A 24,495-nucleotide genomic window follows, 5' to 3' on the forward strand; every position below is an offset into this window, starting at 1 on the left:
ATCAATTAACGTATATTTTTCATAATTGAACATCATGAGGATTCCTCTTTTGTATGAAATCCTGCCTATTCTATATATTGACCTCATGTTGGTCTTTAAAACACAAAGTCCTATTTGTATCTCCTTTTGCTGTTTACCAATTATTCAGTATATTTGCCTGAAGTCCACCGTATCATATGGGAAGAATAAAGATCTGGGTTTTCCCTTCAAACATGGAATAACAGTCACGGATTTTGGACTTTGGAATGTTTTAAACACTGGACCTATATCCTGATCATGATACTTGTGGGACTTTCTGGTGTTCAACCATAGCAATGGCTACCAGATCCGTTGAAAACGTCTTTAAGGTGTGCCTTTTGGGAGTAAGTAGAATAAAGCTTTCATCTCGAATGAATGTTTTTACTTCATTTCATTTGAATTGATTCTATCTGGTCAAAAACTTGGATGCTTGAAGAAATTGCAAGTTGTTGGGGTTTTTTTGTGCGTGCTAATGCCATGATTAGTTTCATTTTATCATTCTTACTCGTTTTTCATATACCTATACCAGAGATATACTGACACAACTACTTATACAATATCACAATCATCCTCCTTGTCCTATCAAGCGTAGATGTTCCTGCTCATGTTTTGTTTCCAGTTTTGGAATGAGTGCAAGTTACAGTTTTTCAAAGTATGGCTGCAGAACTTGAGTGGCTTGTGCGCTTGCCATTCAATTCTGCTTCAGTCTCTTCTCAACCGTCTTTGATATTCATTTTGTAAAGGCCGTGTCACACCTTTCCGGGCAAGTCTTGCGTGCGACTTGCGAAGAAAACAATGTTTACTACTCGGAGGTCACCGCAGATGACCCGCACATGACAGTACCAAGCACGTATCTCACCCATAGTCACCCGGAGGTGCGCACGCAAATCATTTTTACCCGCAACCATGTTTAGGCACTGTCACACCTTTCCGGGCAAGCTACGCGGGCTTGTTGCGTGTGGGGATTTACCAGCATACCGGACAATTTCTGAGGGCGGACAAGGATTTGGGCGAGTTTTCCATGTGTGTTACTTGCTGGACGCGTTCTACTTAAGTTCTACTTGCGGATATTCTGTGTGACCTGCGTGCCAGGCGCGTGGGGGCTGACAGCTCAGTGAAGGAATTCCTCTGAAGGAATGGCAGAAGACCCACAGAATGTTATGATCTTGGCCGCATACGGGGACTGCGAAGCACCTGCGTGGGAGTTGTCTGTGAGGTGCTGCCGCTAAGGGCGTCCTACTGGCGTTTTGCTTGGACCTCTGCGGGCAATCCCGGCGACTCACCCGAAAAAAAAAAAAATTGTTTTTGGTCATGCTCAAAATTTGGCTGCGGTTAAATCATATTTGTGTGCGCACCTCCGGGCAACTCATTTAAAAAAGCATTTATTATTGAAATATGTTTCCAGTTAGTAGTCTTTGATCAATGTATTTTTTGTCTTTTTTTTTCTGAAGTGTCAGTAAGCCCTGATCCATGCAAAGTGGTTTTTTTTTTCATTCCCTCCCGTTCCTTTCTTTGATAATGATATTGCATATATTCAGTAAAGCGTATACCTTACCCCCAAAATAGGCATGCTACAGCCTTTATTCTCTTTTGCACTGTCACTCGCCATACGCACACACCTACAATTTTGTCTACTATACCATGCAGTAGTCAATGGTGCTGCGTGCTGTTGTTGTTTTTTCTTGTTTTACAGCGCCAAGCCACTATTTTTCTTTTCTGTTTTTTTTTCTGTAGCAAAATGTGTTTCGTGTATTAAGATTAAGAGTTTCATGAGTACATATATAATTGGTGTTGTATTACATTGGTATCACATATTCAGATAGGGCCTCATCCACGTCAAGCTCTGCTTATGATGACGGTCCCCTGTATTGATTTCTCCTTTGTTAATAGATACAGTATGCCTTAATATGTTATTTTGATTCATAATTATGTCACTTCAGAATGAATGTTGTTATGCAAATGATTTTTCTTTGTATTGATTTGTATGTATCTGTATCATTTTGTTTTCATTTGCAATTGTATTCGGAGAAAGAAAATGCAGAAATAAACCAAACAAACAAACAAACAAACTACAGACGAGATACGCGCTATAGGTACTGTCAGGCGTGGACCAACTGTGAAGAGCTCCGGGTAGCATATTTATTTCCCCGCAAGTCAACCAGCAAAACTTCCCCAGATATGGTATGACAAGGCCTTGAGCATGCTCAAAAGTTGTTCCGAGTGAGTCGCGGCGGTTTGCCCGCAGAGGTTCACGCAGAACACCAGTAGGAGACCCTTACCAGCCGCACCTCGCAGGCAACTCCAACGCAGGTACTTCGCAGTACCCGTAAGTCGCCCGAAACAGAAAACGGATCGGTTTTAAAGCTCTTACGCAGGTCACACAGAATACACGCAAGTAGAAGGTAAGAAGCAGGTAAGACACAATTGCGAAACTCACAAACATTCTTGTCCGCCTGCAGAAAATTCTCCTGCGTGCTTGAAAATCCCAATACTCACAACAAGCCCGCGTAGCTTGCCCGGAAAGGCGTGACACAGCCATTACTCTCTTCGTGAAGTACTGCCAATGCTTGTAAATTAATAATGATACTACAATGTAAAATGTTGCGTACCGTGGTTGATGTCTGTTAGTCTCAATGTTCGTTATGTCCGAAATACACAAATTCCCTGTACCTACAGAGCTTCGCAAATCCGATCATTTTGTGGCGTCATTCCGAGGGTTCGTAATTCCAAAACACACAATTCCGCATACCTAGATGCTCGTAAATCCGACCATTTTTGGCTTTATTCCTGAGGTTCGTTAATCCGAAAATGAAATAAAGGTTCGTTAATCAGGAAATGTATGGACGGAATTACGAACTTTATTTTGTTTTCGGATTAATGAACCATCGGAATATTCGAACTTTCGGAACAACGACCACTATCTAATATGCGGATTAATGAATTACCTTCGGAAAAGAAACTTATTTCATTATATTTTTCTCATTATAGAGCCTTCTGAATAACCACCATAAATTTCAACTTTCAATTTCGTATTAATGGACCTACGGAATAGTGAACCTTCAGAATAACAAACTTTATTTCATTTTTGGATTAACGAACCGTCGGAAAAACGAACTCTGACCGGCCGGCCGCGGGAGGTAAAAGAATTACATTTCTTTGTGGTATCAAGAATCCATCTATGGCACTGTTTGAGGCGAATTGACTATGTGCACAATCATGTTGCCTTCCCTGAGACTATACAGAATCTAACGCCTTATAATGAATTTAAATTACTATACCGTATATTTTACTTAGAGAAAAAAAAAGTATTTTCGGAGTAACCAAGCCTTTTATATTTATAGGCCTTATAGGATTTCCCTCTATCGCTCCTCGCCTATGGAACTCCCTCCCATCTTTTCTCCGTGAAATTGACAAACTGGATCACTTCAAATCCTCATTCAAAACTCACATTTTTTTTTTCACCAGGCATTCAATTGCTAACTGTCTTGGAGGAGTCTACGCCTTTGAATGTTGCTATAACAGATATATAACGCTATACAAATGCTGTGGATTATCACCATCAAAGCGTTCTTGAAGTGTGCTCAATAAACGAGATTGTGGTTACGCTGGTGAATGTTACAGGCCTTCATAACTGTAGTACCTGTATGCTAATTCATCAATATCCATTCTGATTTCTATAATTTTATTTCTTTTCTTCCCTCCGAATGTTGCTGTGTCTTCTCTTCTTCGTCCTCAGAAAAGCGCAGTGGGGAAAACAAGTATAGTAAATCGAGTCGTCTCAGGAACTTTTCAGGCATATGTGAAGAACACTTTATCCATGTGAGAGTTTATGTTATACTTATATGTTATTCTCATGTATATGATGTGTATTTAATAATGGTTATTTTCATATGTAGGAGAATTATAACAATGATAATGATGGTTTTCGTAATGACATGATATGTGAGCTCTTCAGCATTAATATTGTTCTTCGGGAAATTTGGTATTGATTAAACGAGCATAAACAAAAACTTGTTTGTGGACCTTTTCGTCCCCTGCTGGAAAGGAGCAGCACTATGTGCTATGCATGCAAAAGAGAAATCCTCATGATGTTCAATCATGAAAGTATATTGGTAATTAATCATTTTTATTTTTTTTTACGTGCCGGACACACATAAATGCCATTCAATTAAACTTATTATACTTCCAAAAAAAAAAATGAAACGGTAAATCCAACATTTTAAATTTTGGATCTTATCATTCATTTTCATTATTTAGAGGGGATGTCATTTATCTCCATCCCACGAAAGAGTGAAACAAAACACAGAGCTGGTGTGCAGTGTGACATCAATCATTTTGTGAGATGTTTCCGGGTAAATTTGATTCCACAACTGGACATTTTTTCTAGTAGACTGATCTGAATGTGCACAACATTATATTACATATGTAAATTATCTATCTATGGTGTATATATATATATATATATATATATATATATATTCAATATACATACATTTATATATATTGCATGAGTGAGTGTATGTAGGAGGGGACAGGACAGCTTCGGGCATAAATTCCGCTACTTCCTTAAAATGAAAAGCATATGTAATGTTCTTTGCCCAGTGTCGGTCTCATGAGCCTTTTTTGTTTGTTTGTTTATTGTCAAACTCATGGGCTGTATGACTCGTGAGTGCGGATTCATGACGTGCACCCAATTCATGTATAGTATCGAGGTTGTGGAGAGTATAGCTTGTGGGCCTATTTTACTTGATATCCAACAAGTGGGCCATCTTCACTTACTGTCTAGGTCGTGGGCTGTATGATTCGTGAGCTGTATTATTCATGGGTTGTATGACTCGTGGGGTGTATGGCTTGTAGGTGTCTAGCTGAGTGCGAGCTCGACACCACGAGTCACACTGACCACGAGTCATACACAGCCCACGAGTCATATAGCCAACCAGTTACATGTATATAGCTCACTTCCGGCAAAAGTTTTTCATTCTCTTATCCATCTACAGAGCAGCATACGCAGCTGCAAATGTGTACTACCAGGACACAGAGTATCGTCTTGGGTTGTGGGATACCGTTGGGGACGAAAAAGTAAGTACATTTGTATACAAAGCTTTTGATGATATTGAATACAGATCTTGAGAACATTGCTTCTTTCTATATTTTACTTCTCTTTTTCACTTTAAAAAAAGATCAGAGTGGAACAGTCACCAGTACAACAGATGACATTCGCATCAACTTGAGGTTACATAAAACTCAAATTAAATGGTGTGCCTGTTAACGGGGCATTTAATTATCCTCCCCATCCTTAAAGTGCAAAGCCCCTCCATGCCTACATAAACTTTCATAATACTGTAAGAAACAGAGTTGGAGAAGAAAATGTTATTAGAATATCGCTTGTAATGAAAAAGCTTTTGGAACCTACATTTCACATCTATCACGAATTGTTGATATTGGTTAAACCGTGAATATGCAAGGATCATATTTGTTTGTACATAAGATATTACAAAAAGAAGTTACAGTGATTAAGGTTCGTTTAGCTGAAAATGAAAAAAGGGTCGTTATTCCAAAGGTTCGTTAATCCGAAAATTAAATAAGATTCGTAATTCCGATAGAAGGTTCGATAGCATTATCTTTTTAATTTTCCGAACCTTATTTCATTATTAGATTCACAAACTTCCGATGAATAAAGGGACTTCCTCATGTCATTATTCATTAAAACGGATTAACGAGCCTACAGAATTAAAACAGAAGAAAAAGAAGATTTTTTTTTTTCATTTTCGGATTAAGAAACTCTATTATACATTTTCGAATTAGCGAACCTTCCAAAAAATGAACTATCGGAACAACGCAACAATTATTTGGATTAACGAACCCTATTATCTTTTTTCAATCTCGATTTTCGTCTGGGTATACTGGATTTGTGTGTTTCGGAATAACGAGCCTTTTTTATTTTCGGATTAGCAAACCTTCGGAATAACGAATAACGAAAAGTTCAACAACAACCCTTCTTGCACATTCTGTCACTGATCACGATTGATGTGACAGCTCTATACAATCATGTAATGACACGGATAAAATTTATTCTTCGAGTTCGAGTTCGAATTTATTCGTTTTTCCACAATAAAATCATACAGACATAAATCTCACTTTCTAGAGTGATAGAAACAATGTATGTAAATTCGTACAGAGAAACCAACAATAATGAGAAAAACTAATAGTATCAATACATTGCAATTGTTGCAGAAGTAACGAAAATGAAAGAATTGTCAATATGCACTGTGTGAAAAAACGGAGGGACCCACTAAAAAGACAATGCTTGTAGAGTGTGGGCCCCTCTTGTATAAAAAACTCGATGCAAAATTTGACTAAATATAGCAACAAAGCAGCACGAAAAGTTTGGCATAAAAAGTTTAGCAGCCCACTAAGAGACAGACGGACAAACGGTTACACACAAAACAATAACAAACGAAATAATGAGCATGAGACAAGACTGGGACAGCAACAAGACTACTTATAGGGAAGAAAACTGACTTGACACGACAGGAAACAAGACTACAGCGCGACGAAGAGGTAACAAAATAGACAAGAGTAAGCAACAGAGACAACGATCCGCGAAGGTTAGAGGAAGAAAGAGAAGAAGAAGAAGAAAAGAAGAATATACAACAAACCCTTCAACTGCGAGGTATAAGTTAAAGAAGATCTTATCATAATCAAAGCTAAGGCAAAAGTAACAATAATGAAAAAAAAAACAGCAATAAAGATTTTGCGGACGGGAAACAAAATAAGCCTATGAACTAATCTAATTCAGGGGGTCGTCATTATAGGATTGCAAAAGAAAAAACTTCAATCTCCTTTTAAAGGAGTATATAGAAGGAGCAGATTTTATATCGTGGGTCAGAGAATTCCAATAATTAGGTCCAGTGTAAATAAGTGTATTCTTTGCTAGAATCGTTCGAAGAAGTGGTAAATGAAACTCGTTAGAGCGTCGGGTGGGGTAATTATGAAATGATTGATTTTTTTGGAACATAGAACCAAAGATAGGTGGCAGTAAACTGTTATCATACATATACATAAATTGGCCTAAATTATATAAAAATAATTCGTTAATTTTTAGTAGCTTATTACAGTTAAACAATACATTTGTATGTGAACGAGTGGGAGAATTGGAAATGATACGGAGGGCTTTCTTTTGCAATAATAACACTCTATTCAGCAGCGTCTGATGTGTATTGCCCCAAGCTAAAATTCCATAATGAAGGTAAGGGAGTATCAAAGAGGAGTATAACACAAGTAATGTCTTTTCAGGAATATAAAATTTTAGTCTGTTCATAACACCTATATTTCGAGAGATGATTTTGCAAATATGATCAATATGTATTTTCCAAGAAAGTTTATTATCTACAAAAATACCAAGAAATTTAAAATATGACACACTTTCTGAATTACAATCATCCAGAACTATTTCTGAATTCAAAGAATCAACAGTATTGCTGAAAAGCATATATTTTGTTTTTTGAACATTCAATGACAACTTGTTAGCTCTGACCCAGTTGGTCACTTTTTTCAATTCTGTATTAGCTTGTTGAACAAGAACATCGATATCGTTATGGGCAAGAAAAACACTGGTGTCATCAGCATAGTGTATAAAGGAAAGTACCTCTGAAACAGAGGAAAAATCATTGATATATATTATAAATAGCAGCGGCCCTAAAAGACTTCCCCGTGGAACACCACACTTTACATCTCTTATAACTGAATTGTTATCTTTAATTGAAACAAACTGTTTTCTGTCAGCTAAATAAGTCTTGAACCACTCCAAGGCCTTCCCACGTATTCCGTAGTGCGATAACTTGTGGAGTAAAATGTTGTGATTAATTGTATCGAAGGCCTTGGAGAAGTCCAAGAATATACTAATTAAATGAGAATGATTGTCAGTTGCATTAACGACTTTATCAATAAAATGAAGAACTGCATGGATGGTACTATGTTTTTCTCGGAAACCAAACTGGGAATTTGTGAATATTTTGTGCACATTTAAAAATTTGGTAATTCTGGTGTATATTATTTTTTCTAAAACTTTTGATAATGAAGATAATAAAGAAATTGGACGATAATTACTGACATCCAGATTATTACCTTTTTTAAATATTGGAATTACTTTAGCCAATTTCAGTTTATCAGGAAACATACCATTAGAAATTGACAGATTAAAAATGTGAGCCAAGGGATCTGCGACTGATGATATAACACCCTTAAGAATACAATTATCTATATCATCATAACCGGAGCTACGTTTGTTTTTTAAAGAGGATACAATATCGATAATCTCATATCTATTTGTTGGAGTTAAAAAAATAGAGTTGGGGTTACACTGGCCTAAGAATTCAGTAAAATTCTGTTCTGTAGCCGGAATACCATGAGCAAGCGTTTCACCTATTTTTGAAAAATAAGAATTAAAAACATTTGCAATATCAACAGGGTCATCAATTATTTCATCATCCCACTTTATTTCATCTATTTCTGCTTTTTTGTTCGAAATATTCATTGCCTGCTTTAAAACTTTCCAGGTATTTTTAATATCAAACTTAAATTTCAACAACTGCTGAGAATAATACCTTTTCTTTTCCAAACGTAAAATCCTCGTTAATGTGTTTTTATATAATGTATATTTGTTCTTTGATCGTTCAGTTTTTTCCATTTTATATTTATAATACAATCGATTTTTTCTATTAATTGAACGAAGAATTGATTTTGAAATCCACGGTAACCTTGGCGTCTTTTTATAATCCATTTTACTTTTTTGCTTTGGAATAATATCATCCAAAAGAGAATTAAATATTTCCATAAAATTATCAAAAGACAGATTAACTTCATCATTTTCATAAACTCGTGACCAATCAGCATTATCAAGAGCGGCATCAAAACTGGCTAACTTTTCACATGAGACTCTACGTTTGCATAAAGGAGCCGAAGGTTTAGCATCATTAGCCAAAGTTTTCAAAGTAAAATGAGTCATGATTGGGAAATAGTCGGTCACATCTGAGAGAATTATAAAAGAATCGGGAAGAGGTAAGATATTGCAAAACAGATTGTCAATTAAAGTAGCAGAGTGATCCGTGACGCGAGTCGGTTTAGTAATGAGTGGCAAAAAGGATGAAGACAAAAATGTCTCAAGAAACTCGCTTGAGATATAATCATTTCCAGATTTCAGCAAATCAATATTATAATCACCAAGTAGAAAGCAATCCTTATTTCTAAAAACTGGGTTTTTTACCAGGTCTGAAAGATATGTCACAAAATCTAAAGTATTCGAATTAGGAGGTCTGTATATTATACCCAATAACACATTCCTACATCCTGGGATAGAAATTTCTACAAAAAGAGATTCAACAGTGTTGTCCATTCTACAAATGTCGTTGTGAACAATACATTTGTAAATACTTGATACATAAAATGCAACACCACCTCCACTTCTGTCCGATCTATTACTGACATACATATTGTATCCGTCGATTGCAAAAGAATCTTCCGTAGTGGAAGTCAACCAGGTTTCGCTAAGTCCAATGATAGAGAGTGATTGGCTAGCATCGGATTTTAATAAAAATTTTAACTCGTCAAAATGTTTATTCAAACTTCTTATGTTAAAATGCAACAGAGAAAACGTGTCTTTAGAAAAATTAAAATACATATCTTTGAATTGATTAACTGTTATGTAATTACATGACGTGTTCAGATTTAAATCATTACTAAGATCATAAGGCAGTTCATTTACTGCTGAATGAAGATTATCGGCAACGAAGTTGCTTGTGTTACTGGTGCCTCATCAACTGAGTCAGATTCGGATGTTTTGAGCCTATACAATTAAAAAAAAATCGTCATTTGGCACGGAATGAAAAGGTGCATTCGAGAGATCAGCCATAACGAAAGATGAAATTGTCTAAGATATGAACCTGCATAAACAGTAGCGCTGTAATGAAGGAATGCCAGGTTATTATGCAATGGGAGAATAGCCAGCAGACACGGCAGACGGAATGTGACAAGGCGCGGGAAATAATCGATGCACATAACAGTGTGCATGGGTTGCGTAAAGACTTAAGTAGATAGAGGATCGTTGCGAAGGAAGGGAACTGGGAGTAAAAGAATGCAGAATGAATTGGGCTAGAAGGGTCAATAACGATGAGAGAGAAGAACAAGGAACACACACAACAGGTGAACGAAGATACAACGAGTGTCTCGGTGGGCTTCCGAAATAAAGTAAAAAAACATGCATACACAAGATGATCGGCGGAGAGTATAGACAAAAGAAGAAGGAATGCACATGATCTTACCAGCAGAGAGCATTGCCCTACCGCTGCAGTAATACAAAAAATCCGCCTCAGAAAGTACATATACGCTATAACAGAAATCATCGGTGCACATCTTTCTTTCTTTTTTTTTCACTTTAAACAAGAAGGGAAGATGTGCGCACGTCAATAAGAGATTTGTAGAGAAATAATATCACCTCTAGAGAAACGATATCACCTCATCTATTAAAGTCTACAATCTCATATTATATTTTCGATATCAACGAGACAATTCTGTTTCGAACTTGTGATTTCTGTCTGTTCGTTTTAGTTAAAGTAAACTTTGTATGATTTTGCCCTAAATATTTGCAAGGGAGAAAGTGCTCTAATTGTATTGCAAGAATCGGTATTATATTCACTTCCTTCTTAATTGTATTTACTATGTGAATCTTCTTTGCAAACAAAATTACTCATTGAACTGATGCCCACTTAAGGATATTAAGAATATTTCATGAGATTGCAAATAGAGTTTAATCCAGGCTCATCACAGTTATTACCATTCCCGACCTGACGGAAAAGATTTGTGCAACATAAAGCAAGGAGATTTTTTTTTTTTTTGGGGGGGGGGGGAACCTACCGAAACACGCCGAACACGCCTGATACTTGTGACGTCACTGAATGGAATTACGAAGCAAAAGCAGACTATACGTCCTAGAAACAATGCACAGGTTGAAAGGTGTAACTGTTTTCCTTGGTGAGCGTTTTATTGATATTTAGCAAAGTTCAAAGTTAAAATTTGTTTTCATTTCCATCAAACAAACAGAAGATTACATACAATATATAACAGATTTGTAATTATTGCAAAATCGTAAATTAACAAAAAATACATGTGTTAAGAGTAACAAAATGAAGAGAACATAATGGTTTTTTTTTCAAAAATATACATGAAAATGCATAGTAACCTCGAATACGGTATAAACAGAGAATGGATGTAATCAGGTATTTAAATTAACAAGCGTAGTGGGATAATATTGATAGCGTAGTGTGGTTGAAGGATTCGCAAGTGAAAAACACCTGACAGGAACCGCCACGTGAACGCCCCTTTAATGGACGAAGACGGATAATATTGCAAGGTCTGTTATATCAAATTCCATTCAACTCAAGCTCTTTCGGTATTCTAAATCTACACCGTTATGCATTTTCACATCTAGTTTCGTGCAGTTGCTTCAATAACGTACAGGGATGCAGCAGCGGCACTACTAGTCTACGACTTAACAGATGAGGTAAAAATTGAGCTCGATTAGGCTGTAAGTAAAACCGAGTCAAATAGCACCATTGTGATCATAATATTTAAGCAATGAAAATGTCTGCACTTGAGTTTGAGTGGGGATTACAACATCCCAATACGTGAAGTATCATGCCAACATGCGGGCTATTATAGCAATGTTAATTCTACAGGCGCGATGGAAGTCATTCTATTTTATCTTTTCAGTTTAGATGTCAAAGTAATTTCCTCTCAGAGCATGAATAATAACTCTCATAGATTCACCCGTGTTATTTGGCTGCATTGAGAGTGAACTTTTTCACAGTTCGTCAAACTATTAGATGAATGAATATAATATATCTAGTTAGCTGATAGCAATTTGTCAGGTAAAAAAAAATGATCTTGAGTTTCGCAGGAAATGTTTTTGAAGTAAAATTTTCAGTAGTTTATTATGTCATACTGCCCCGCAGATCACACTAAACATTCACAGCTTCATTTTCATGATGGTTAATTTGCATTTGAAGGAAACGTTTGATGACGTACATTACTGGATGAACGAACTAAGGAGAAAAGCTCCAGAAGATATCCTTGTCTTTGTAATCGGAAACAAGTTGGACCTGGAATCTCAACGGGCAGTGAGCCGGAGCTCAGCCGTGCAGTACGCACAAGAAAACGACGCCGTACACCTCGAGGCGAGCGCCAAAACTGGAGAGGGCATCTCGGAAATACTCCAGGAAATTTGTATGTACTTCATCACTTCCTTGGTAGTTAAGCATTGATAATGGTTATTCCATGGAGGTAGGAAATGGTACCTCCATGATTATTCGTCTCGTGTGATTCGTAAGATTTTCATCTGAGAATAAAACGTTACATCATGTGGTTTGGGATAGTGGAAAAGGCGATATACCATAGGCAGGAGGACCTAAAATCGAGTCCTGCCGGGTGCACATCACGAGTTGAACTAGTCATACAGCCAATGAGCTTGGTTGACACTGAGCAATAATAAGGCCCATGAGTCCGATACTTGGCAAACAAGTCCCACGAGCCTGAAACATTAAGCCCCGTGATAATCATAATGTCGGTCGTGGGACCTTTTGCCTACTGACGGTCTCGTGGACCTTTTTTGTCGATGTCGGACTCGTGGTTTTTATTTACCTAGCGTCGAGCTCATGCTCCGGGCTGCATGACGCATGGGCTGTGTGACTCATAACAAACTTTTTTCAATGTCGAAATCGCATGAGCAGTATGACTCGTGGGTGTCGGTCTCGTGGGATGACCCCGTCCTGCCTCGTTTCTGAGTATTCCCCTGGGTATCAAAGTGTTTTATAGTTTCGTCTTATATGACACATTATAGCAAAGCCGTATATCATATATGAACTTCGTATTATTATGAAAACCAAAGATATGCTCTCAAGAGTTGGACAGGCAAAAATATGGTAGAAGAGAGAGGAGACGTTAGACAAATTTGAGGTCAAGTGAGAGCATCTTCTCAATTTTGTATAAGACATGGTCCCGTATTGGTGCTTTGGCTTTTCTCTTGTGTGAGCATCTGCAGGGTCTCCGTCATGGAATTGTATGAAAGAATTAGTAACATACTTCACCAAGAAGGAAAACATTGCTCTCTCTCTCTCTCTCCTTTCAAGTTTCTCTCTCTCACAGACACCCACGCTGCTTGCAACTAAAATGATACATCTTTTTCTGATTACGTTATGTATCACTAATTGTTTAGAACCATCGTTATAAAAAATAATTAAATCAACTATGTGTTTTCAGAAGAAACAGTTCCTAAGTCACAATTGTAAGTAGATTACCAAAACCTAATTCGTTCTCGCCAACAGGGCATAATGAACAGCTGATGAAGTATGACTAAACTATTCAAAAGTCAGAACTTCTTTCCCCCAAAGAGTTCACACTTTTTGTCCACTCATCTATCTTTCACTTTTATTTATCTGACTTTATCTAACCTATATACATTCGACAGAACAAAGCAAATATGAGGGCAACGGCAGGGACATTTATTTTCATCATAGGTTTGATATTCTTGTATTCAATTTCACTTTTGCATAGCAATCACCTATTCAACATTTTTTTTTTGACGACCACTTCAAATGCCATTGACCATGTCACCATTATGACAGAGTCACGTGATCAAAACTTTGGTGTCATTTTCTACGTGGCAGGTGCAGCGCTGGCAAAAACTTCAAAAGAGAGAAATTATAGCTACCATTCCTTGCGACAAGAACATACAATTCGTCTTAGTCCGTCCGTCAACAGTCAGCATGGTCAAAGAGAAAACACCGCTCGCGGTTGTCGATGCCGGAAAAATTAGTCAGCACACCGAATCAAGCAGAGGGAAAAACCCAAACGCAGTTATCTCGAAAGCGTCGAGAAGAAGGAAATTCCAACAGGCGTCGATATTTACATTATATTTTGCTGCATGCTTCACCATGTAAAGATATATACGTACATTAACATCACATTAGGAAGGTATAGTACATAAGAATTACTTTCATCAGTGTTCTTAGTATATAGCAATCTCTACAGGATGAACGGAGTAAATTGTGGATGAATTTACATTATACTCTATTGATTTGTTATTTTTTTCTGCTTTTTTAGTTAATTGTTCTTGTTCTCAATGTCCAACTTTATAATTTTTGAAGCACTATAAGCATCGAAAGATGGACCTGTGCGCTATACCAATAGCTACTATTCTAATTGTAATTATTATTATTATTATTATTATTATTATTTTATTCAATTTAATTCATTTGATTTATTCGACATACTAAAAGGAAAACATGCATTCACCTACACTGTTACACATCACGTTTAAAGGGAAAACAGAATAAAACAAAAAAATGCATGCTTAGCACGTGAGGGAATCAGAAAAGGCCACATTTATGAGACCTATCGAGGCCAATTCCCTTACACAATAAGGAATAAGATGAAAATTACAATCAAACAGAAATATTTGTAGAGTAGAACCACAGAGTAAGAAATATTACATCGAGCAGTAAACAAGAAAGGAGGACAACATAATAAAAAAAAGAGGCCTTGCTGTTACAATAATTATTCAATTCGGCTTTGTATCAAAACATTTTAAAGAATGTCCACCTTCATATACATGTGGATTGAGTGAATGCAACATTAGTAGAACACGTATGTCAGTGAAAGTTTGTAAAAAATCAGACAATCCGTTCAAAAGTTATGAATCTTATTTCAAGTATCTGCACAGTCACTGCTGGATGAGAAGACTACTACAGTGTACGATGTCACAATCATGCGTAGAAGGATATAAGGAAAAAATTTCACAAAATTCTACTTTATGAAAAAAGTGCATATTTCCTCAACTCGTCACTGACGTATGTTAAGGTTGATATTATCCCCCCTTACCTTCTGAAAGAGGGAAGTCAAGTGTTCTTTATTTTTCGAAAAAAGTGAAAATATTTTGAATTTTCTTTATATCGTTGTACACATATGACGTCACAAGCTATAGTAGTCTCATCCAGAAGTGACTAAGCAGAAACTTGAAAAATTCATAACTTTTTTTGTCCGATTTTCCTCAAACTCTTGGTGATGTGTTCTACTAATATTGCTGCATTCACTCAATCCACAATTCTATGGAAGTGAACTTGTCCTTTAAGTCTACGTTAGTGTTGGGCATTTATCTATTAAAGGGACATTCCAGACGATTTTCTTAATTTCACATCATGTAGTACATAAATCGACAACTCCCTGTATAGATTTGTGGAATTTATTGTGGCTCTTGAGCAGAGAAACAATACTTTGAAAAACCATAAACAAATTTTACCGAACAAGGATGATGACATAGAAGGTTCACATATTTCAGAAATGATAGCAGTGTAATTCCCTAACAATACCGCTTGCTTGCGAGTTCACCTGTCTATAATGTATGCATGCCTTCTTCTTTTGTTCTGCTTCCTTGAGCCCCAAGTCATGCATTCTTATGGTGACTCTGCCATGTCATCATCCTTGTTCATTGCAATTTGTTCTATTTTTTTGAAAATATTCTTATTCTTCATCCCAATTATCAAAAATTCTGAAACTCTGTCCTCAGTATAATTAATTTATAGTTGTACAAATGTAAAAATCTGAGAATCACCCGGAGGTCTCCTTTAAAGCTGGTAACTTAATCCAGCAATTTGCTCCAATACATGTAATTGTAATTAAAACTTATATCTGGAAGAAAAAGTACAGGTAAACATAATTATTAGGATATCTAGAGTGGCAAACATGGCCTGAACTATTTGAGATAAACAACTTAAGGGACGTTACAGGTGAGGCACCTTTAAACGTAAATGAGATTGCACTTTTGGCTCAAATGTCAAATTTTTCAATTTCTTAAAACTGAATAGACAACTTCAAAAAAGTCACATTAATAGTAGTACTTAAATTATACAAAAGAAAGCTATACGTATATGCACCAGCGTTATCAAGACCATTCAGATCCTTTATTCGCAGAATTAAAAACACAAGGCAAATGACATTATTATTATTATTATTATTATTATCATTATTATTATTATTATTATTATTTTATTATTATTATCACTATTATAATTATTATTATCATTATTATTATCTTATTTGCAAAAGGCACTCTTTATGTTTCGCTAACATACTGGCCAGTTGCCATCTTCTTTTTTTTCTCATTATTTCCATTAAACAAGGACATACATTCTTTGCTCACAAGACAATCTGATAAATTCCATTTTTATGATCCTAAAACGGTGATGGCTCTGAAATCTATCAGACACAACGGAACTCTCTTCCTTCTGAAATTCAAAGTTTAAAGTCCATGTATTCATATAGGAAAGCTGTAAAGACAATGTTGCTCTCTGGATGTCAGTAATTTCATATCATGTCATTGTATTATACACGAAATTCTTTCGTAGAAATATCGACGCATTTAATCCATTACGTAATCATGTAATCGACCATGAATTGTATTACCTGTGCACCTGTACCTCGGTGAGAAAATATTTTGTCATGCCTTGCTGATCAGTGATCCAGGTGAACTTACTTTGTATAACCCTTAAGTGAAAGCAGACAGACCTCTCCTTTCCCTTTCTCCATTGTATTATCCATTGTTAACAGTTTTAAAATATTTGATGAAAAAATCGCTCTTTTTTCTAACGAGAGGTCTGCAATCTCTTTTGTGTCATGTCTGTAGCGATTTTGCTCAAAGAAATGGTTTACTTTATGCAAATCAGCCGCGCGATCGCTCATCTTTTCACTGTGTAGCCCCTCACTTGGATCGGATGACTTTTTGCCCATGTCTGTATTATTCCTTTTCAATAGTTTCTTGCTTTTATTTCTGTTCTCTGTTCTGCTGATGTTGTGTTCCAGGTGAGGGACCTTTTCCGAAAGTTTTTAGCTTCTCTTTTCCTCTTATTCATTTCATGCTATTTCTTTCTGTACAGTACATGAATACATTCCTTATGGAACAAACACATTACCACATAAACCACACTGTGTGACCGTGTGCTTGTTCCATAAGGGATGATACAGGGTAATACAAAGTAAATATAAAATTGTGAAAAAGGATAATACCACGAACGGAAATTCAGTTATATGTTGTGACTTTTTTTCCAGGTCTCCTCGTAGATCGAAAACCAGAATAAAAAAGGAAAAAAGCAACAACCTTGAATTTTTGCTGTGCAATCATTAAATTGGAGGACAATTGCTCAAAATGTGAATCTTTTTGAAGAAAAAAAAATACATGGCTTTATTGAATACAACATGTTTTTGAATTCCTAAACAATAAGTAATGCCACTTATTGTTGCCCGATAGTCCACCTTTGTTTATCAAATTTAAGATTTTACCAATACATGAACTTGTCAGATTGAACATTATTTCTTATATGTTTAAATGTCATAGAGGTGTGCTCCCTTCTGTATTTGATAAAATGTTCCAAATAAATCCTAATTTTTACACGTATTTCACTCGTTTGAATGTAAGATCTCACTCTGTTAGGTTCACTGGTGCAAATGAATGGAATTCAATAAGTACTGCTTTTAAATGCAGCACAACTCTTTCTAGATTCAAATGCTTATTGAAGCGCTCTTTTTTGTTGTGGAAAAGTTAGCCATGACTGAGTAGACATGCTCTTTTTCTCTATTACATCCTCATCCTATTCTTACGTCTACATGGTTGTACTGTAAGAGGTATGTGCGATGGTGTCTAGTTCATCTACTTGACTTCACACGGGATTATTCTTAATATATGTTGCGATTGTAGAGTATTTTCATGTATTTATAGGCATCCTATCACCTACAAGCACGAGTTGCTTTCATATGGCTGCCTGGCTCTTATTGTAAACGCCATTGTGATATATTTTCGTCTCTTCTTATGCCGAATAAAATGGCCTCCTTATTGGTCTCAATCAATCAATTCTCGCTATCGCCAATGACGTAAAAAGTACCCGGATGTTGATTTAAGCGTCATTTACGGTGCATTATGGGATAGTCCGGTAGCAAAGTCACTTCCGTTCGTACGCGCGTGATACGTGAATAATGCGATTTACACACACAACCGACTGTATTCTACGTGTACTTCCGGTTTTCTCGACTTGAATTACAGCTTTAATATGATTTGAAATTTCTCCATTCTTAAGAAATTGCTGTTACTACAACTATTGGTTGTCGCTGCGAAGCTGCCATGTGTTGTTCGCACGACAATAAATGAAAAAAATCTGCAGAAATAGGACCCTTACTGGCATGCGAGACGTGACGTGGCAGCGTGGGTGAAGTTTGCGGGTGACTCCACAGCGCAGTACGTGCACGCGCGACTTACTAGTAGTGGTAGTAGCACTAGGTACTAGTAGTAGACCTAGTACAGTGCCTACGTACATTGTACGTACGTGTACTTACTTGGAAGAAATTGCTTTGGAGACAGGATAAGTTCGAGATCACTGTTCGTTCCCGATTGTGTTCGCGACATTTCGACAGAGAACAAATAAAGAAAAAAGATGGGCATTCCATGACGATATACTGTATATCCAGGTGGATGAATATTTTCCAGCATATTTTCAGCGTATGCAGAGATGACTGATCTGTGATGTACGCCGTACCGGTATGTGTTAGCTTATGCGCTGCGTGCAGTGAGTGTTGTGGTACATGGTGCATGCTAGCAAGAAAGGCCGGCCGCCGGCGGCGGGGACTACAGTGTACGAGTATGCATGACAGGCCTGGCCACTCGCTCGCTGGCTCGGGCAGTACAGCGGCCTACTGTACTAGTATCCGTGGTCGGCGCTGCGCTATAGGTAAGGTACACGTACGCGCACGCTAGCGTTGTGCAAATTATGCCCCGCGCCGGAAGTGCCCTTGCTACCAAGTGAACTAAATCTTGACGAGAAAGCCACATCCGGGTACTTTTTACGTCATTGGCGATAGCGAGAATTCACTAATAGCACAGTATCGGCAAATGGGGGGGGGGGGGGGGGGTAGCCCACTCCATTTCCCTTGATGTATTGATAATATCAATACAATAATGATTCAATTACGCTGGCAGCTAGTTAACATGCATGCCATGATTTTTTTCATTTTACAGGGGGGGGGGGGGCAGGCACCATTGTTTGTGGCACAGTAAGAGACACATGGCTTTTGTTTCTGTTGTTGTTATGTGTGTGTGTGTGTTTGTTTGTGTGTTTGTTTGTGTGTGTGTTTGTGTGTGTGTGCGTGTTTGTTTGTGTGTGTGTTTGTTTGTATGTGTGTGTGTGTTTGTTTGTATGTGTGTGTGTGTTTGTGTTTGTGTGTGTGTGTGTGTGTTTGTTTGTGTGTGTGTTTGTTTGTGTGTGTGTGTGTGTGTGTGTGTGTGTGTGTTTCGGGGGGGGGGGAGTGGGTAGGTGGGAGAGTGGGTGGGTCCCAGGCTTGCGTGTAAAACGGAGATGCGCCTGCATGCGGAACGGAATGAAAATCTTGTAACCGGGTGCGAAAATCTGAGTTTCCCCGCAAAGCTTACAAGAAACACTAATGCTGTTTGGATTTTCGTATGTTTGGAACATTTAATTGGTTCTATATCCACATCAGAATACTTGTGGTGTTCTCTGCTGTTGGGACAACAAACATGGCGAAGGCTGAAAAGAAAATTAAGGCGTGCCTTCTTGGGGTAAGTACATGTAGACCTATATACTAAGGTCTTAAAGGCTTTGATTTGATTTGATGTTAGTGGTGAGTCCACAACTTCCAAATAGTTGACAGTATATACTCTCTTAGGTCTATTAACTAACTACAATCAAACCTGCCTTAGCGACCATGTTACAGACACTGAGCATATAATCATAGCGGCCACCAATTTGTTTCACGCGGTTGTGTATAGCTTCCTCAGACCCATACGGAGCAGCCGAGCCGATTTTTCGACATGTTTTTCTGCTTTGCAGCCATGCCAATGCATATGCCGGTCATGCATGGCGAACAGTTCAGATACTTGCCACCACTGTATTCACCCACACCCGCCATGCATATAATAATGAATTCTTGAAAAGCTTTTTTTTTTTTTTTTTTTTTTTTTTTACTCCTGTAGCATGATAGTGTACTATCGTTCATTTTATTCCCGTCATAGTTAAAATGGTTGGATACATGAAACGTTTGCACACGTCGTGGGTGGTATACACAATGTCATACATGACACGTCGGTACTTGTGTATGAACGATGACATATAACAGTACCCGATTAATATGTATGCGATTCACACGAATTGTCGGTAACCTGTCTACAGTGGGGGTTTGTTTTGTTTTGCTTTGTTTTGTTTAGTTTTAACTTTTGGTCTCCCTCGGATGGCCGCTATAGGCAGGTTTGACGGTATATTATGTCCTTACAAAATATATACACGTGTATGAACAGGGAAATGCTGAGTTGTTGGAAAACATTACTTAGCTGCCTCCAAGCTTTGATGACTACATGATCGAACCATGATTAAACCAAGTTTGATTTGTTTACATACATTTTGGGATTAACAAACCTCATTAATTTCATTAAAAAGATCAACTAGTCTTATTTCAATTTCTGAATAACAAGCTGTGACCACACAATGGTGTTCAAGATTGAAAATAGATCACAAATATCATGTCGCTTTCATGTGGTTGTGATTACGTATCTTTATTGTTATATACCGTTTTGTAATAAATTTTAGGTAGCTAGCATTTATTCACCTTCAATGAAATAGTCAAAGTACTCATCTCTATCATCAGGTTTTTCTTTAATTCTTCTTCCTATCTTATATAAAGATTACACAATTGTTAACGAACTTTGTAAAATTATTTTGTATCTTTGTCATGCAAGTATTAGGTTCAGTTTCAATACAATGTTGAATTTGTGTTAGCACATTCCCTCACATTAACAAAAGTAACTGCTTTACTTGTGTAAATAACCTCTACATTACTGAAACACTAATTATTACTTCAGCTGAGAGTGTAGCTGCAACCTGTATCATTTATTCAGAATTCTGTACCCATGAATGCCACAGAGTGATTTAAATAGATGCAACGAAGCATCTGTTTCCTTTATTCCGCAGTCCCCCCCCCCCCACACACACACTCATAAAATTCCGTAATTCCTGTCCCGATATACGGGGAGGGACACTTTGGAAACTTTTTTTAGGGGCTCCTAATTAACGATGCTGAGATATAAATGATTTTTGTTTTAATTCGTTGCTATAATACTTGTTGAGTTTATGCCATTTGTTATGGTTTTCCTCATAAAGAGGCTGCGATAGGAAGATAGCGCTTAACCATTTCATCGATTTGAGTTTCGTAATAAATTTTCCTTCGCAAGAGAATGTTATGTAGAGGGGTGAAGGTTGAGATTTGAATTTTCTCCACTTTGTCTCCCTCTAACAAAAATGAAATTTGTAAGATCGCAACTGATTTGTGATTTAACAAACATGTCGGAAAAAGGAACCACGGGACTCGAACCTGTCATCCACTGCTTTCCGGGCAGCGACACTACCCCCAGGCTATCCCTGGTTGCCGGCAGTGACACGATGAACTTGGAACAAATACCCAAGCTCCGAAATTCCGACATTGTTATGTTAAGTAGTCCAAGGCAGACAAGGCATTGATAAATGCAAGAGAATGTAAAGTAGAAGGGTGAAGGTCGAGATTTTAATTTTCTTCAATTTTATATTGTTTTCTCCGACATGTTTGTTGAATCACAGATCAGCAGTTGCGATATCTTACAGATTTCATTATGTTAGAGGGAAACAAATTGAAGAAAATTCAAGTCTCAGATTTTCCTTCTTATTCTCCTTCTTCGTTTCCTTCGTCTCCTTCGTCCTCAAATATAGCCTGTCCGATTCTAGTGGAGTTTGCAAAAGGAAAAATAAAGTTATCATATTGGGACAAACTTCATTTGGGGTTTTCATGCATCGTCAATGAAAACACATGTTTGTTCGTTGTGTGTATCGCAATGTCTGAATACAATTCATGTTTTACCTCGACCACTCACTTCATATTTGCAAAGCTTCTGCAAACGCTCATGCAGACATAGAAAGAAGTGTTTATTCATGATTGTATTTTCTCTGTCCTTAATATCATTTCCATTCTGATAGTTCAGTAGACCTTGTCCTTTCCCTTTGGTCCTCAGGACAATGCTGTGGGGAAAACATGTATATTGAATCGATTCACTTCTGGATATTTTGGAGGGACAGATGCAACTATTGGGTGAGACTATATTTACGCCTTTGTTCTAAAGTATATTATCTATTATGTGTGCCCGATGTTTACACTGATAGAAATAATGAAAGTAATGACAACACTGAGTTAACATATTAAAATCGTGAGGTAAAATCATTGATATCAATATGAATATCGGTTCATCATCAGTTCTTGATATTTTTAATCTTACTATATAGGCTCTTTAGTATTGGAATCTTTTTCCTTTGTATTTATATATATATATATATATATATATATATATATATATATATACAGAACGTGACACGGTAATATTTCATTTTTCAATTTCAAAGCACAAAAAGTACAAGGACTGTTACCATATAATAGCAGAAAACAGTAAAACAGTACAAAAATGCAGCAGATGTGAGAGAATGACAAAGGCCATTGGTCTATCAGAAGTCAAACCTTTGGTGGACTGCATCTTACAAGTTTGCATTAAAAAATACATGTAAATGAACAAGAACGGAGACAAGGAGAAAGACAAGCAGGAAAAATGGAGATTAAAGACATTGTGGAAAGACAACACTGACATGGCAAGAATCAAGTAAAAAAAAGTAGTACTGACAAAGATTTGCTGCTAATAATAAACTCAGAAAATGAGCCCTGTATATAACATTTAAAAAACCTAAAAAGTACTTTAATGGGGGAAATTACAAAGTAATTGTGAGAATACATCTTTATAATTCATTTAAAAGCAGACAAAGAAGTTTTAGTTCGGATAACATTGGGTATATGTTGTTTTTCGCTCGAAAATTTGTGCGCAGAAATAAACCGTTGTTGAATAGAGCATGAACTTTGTTCCAATTTTGTTATTTTTATCTTATATATATATGGTATATATATATATATGTATATATATATATATTATATATACATATATTATATATATATATATATTCTTATATATAGACATGCTACACTTTTACACACACTCACACGCACACACACATACACAGAGAATCATCCATTTTATATGGGTATGAAGATATGGAAAAATATGATATTATGATGCTTAAACATCTCCCTCTCCGTTCATCAAAAATGCAAAATGACAAGGAACACACAAGTCATGATTGTGTAGACTCATACAAAGAATTAAACCAAACCGAAACCGATATGCTCTAAGAACATAGTCTCGTATCGAAAGAGCTAGGGTCATGTGCATCAGCGAAAACAAAGAAAGATGGAAAAAGGAAAATGAAATGGTGATTCAAAGAAGGCTTTACATCTCAGTGCTTCGGTGGTCCATCTTTTACCTAGAAAAGGATAAGACTGTAATTCTGAAAATTACCCTGAATGTTATTTTTCAGAGTTGAAGCCCGTGATATCACTGTGCATTTCCAAGGCAGAAAGCATAAGATCTTGATGTATGATACAACTGGACAAATGCGTGTAAGTGAAATATATAAGATGTATCGAAATTTGAACTTTTAAAAATCTTTTTCTCGCAAAAGTCTGTTTTAGTTTCTTTAGTCTATACTGAAGATTCTCTTGATAGTAACTAATGAAAGAGAAATGTGATGAAGACTTCCTGAGGCTATTGTTGTATGACAAAACAAATGCTTCAAAGGAAGTTGACTTTTGTGAATAGAAATAGTCCAGTAAGTCAACCAAACAGAACAGTGGAGATTTCATAGGAATCGGAATAAAGATTGCAAATAGTTAAGGAAAGATGGAGGCTTCAAATGATTTTATGAAGCAGTGATATTGGTAACAAGAATTATATGCAATGAAGTGATGATATCATCCCTCCCATTAGTTTAAGAGTTAAAGTATTATGAGAATGGTCATTGAGGTCCACAACTCAACACGCATGATGATAAATCTCCACGAATCATCTTATAGCTAGTTTACTACAACCGTAGCGAAATTTGTTGCGAGGGATATTTCTTGCTCGAATTTGTCACAAAGGGAAATGATCTGTGTGCAAGCCAGTTGTTGGATTCTAGCTCTTTTCTTCACTCCTCTTATACACACACACACATATATATATATATATATATATATATATATATATATATGTATATATATATGTATATATATATATATATATATGTATATATATATATATATGTATATATATATATATATGTATATATATATATGTATATATATATATATATATATATATATACATATATACATAACACACACACACACACATATATATGTGTATGTATATATATGTTTTCTTTTCAAACACAGTTTCACTCATTGGCCTCGACGGCATACAAGAATGCA

The 24,495-nt window shown here is 36.6% G+C and overlaps 1 protein-coding gene across 2 annotated transcripts; it reads left to right on the plus strand.

The window, feature by feature from the left end:
• Positions 1-263: 263 nt before the first annotated feature.
• LOC139739876 (ras-related protein Rab-5A-like) lies at positions 264-16,056 on the plus strand. Of its 2 annotated transcripts, none has more exons than XM_071650479.1 (6): positions 264-362; positions 3,755-3,837; positions 5,016-5,097; positions 11,504-11,575; positions 12,081-12,297; positions 13,737-16,056. In XM_071650479.1, exons 1-6 carry the CDS (start codon positions 315-317, stop codon positions 13,883-13,885), a joined length of 651 nt encoding a protein of 216 aa, XP_071506580.1. In that variant the 5' UTR covers positions 264-314; the 3' UTR covers positions 13,886-16,056. The 2 variants fall into 2 exon arrangements, with proteins under 2 accessions (XP_071506580.1, XP_071506581.1); XM_071650480.1 differs by having other exon boundaries at positions 298-347.
• The last annotated feature ends 8,439 nt before the right edge of the window (positions 16,057-24,495 follow it).

Source organism: Diadema antillarum, unplaced genomic scaffold (assembly GCF_040938485.1).
Source record: "Diadema antillarum isolate AM-2024a unplaced genomic scaffold, OU_Dant_1.0 seq00000821_RagTag, whole genome shotgun sequence".
Classification (NCBI taxonomy): domain Eukaryota; kingdom Metazoa; phylum Echinodermata; class Echinoidea; order Diadematoida; family Diadematidae; genus Diadema; species Diadema antillarum.

Excerpts from the sequence above, each read along its gene's own strand:
- LOC139739876 (XM_071650479.1), top strand. The coding sequence starts at position 315 with ATGGCTACCAGATCCGTTGAAAACGTCTTTAAGGTGTGCCTTTTGGGA. Across the intron at positions 5,098-11,503 it reads ATACCGTTGGGGACGAAAAA|TTTCGTGCAGTTGCTTCAAT; the intron begins GTAAGTACATTT and ends TTTCACATCTAG. Across the intron at positions 11,576-12,080 it reads TCTACGACTTAACAGATGAG|GAAACGTTTGATGACGTACA; the intron begins GTAAAAATTGAG and ends TTGCATTTGAAG.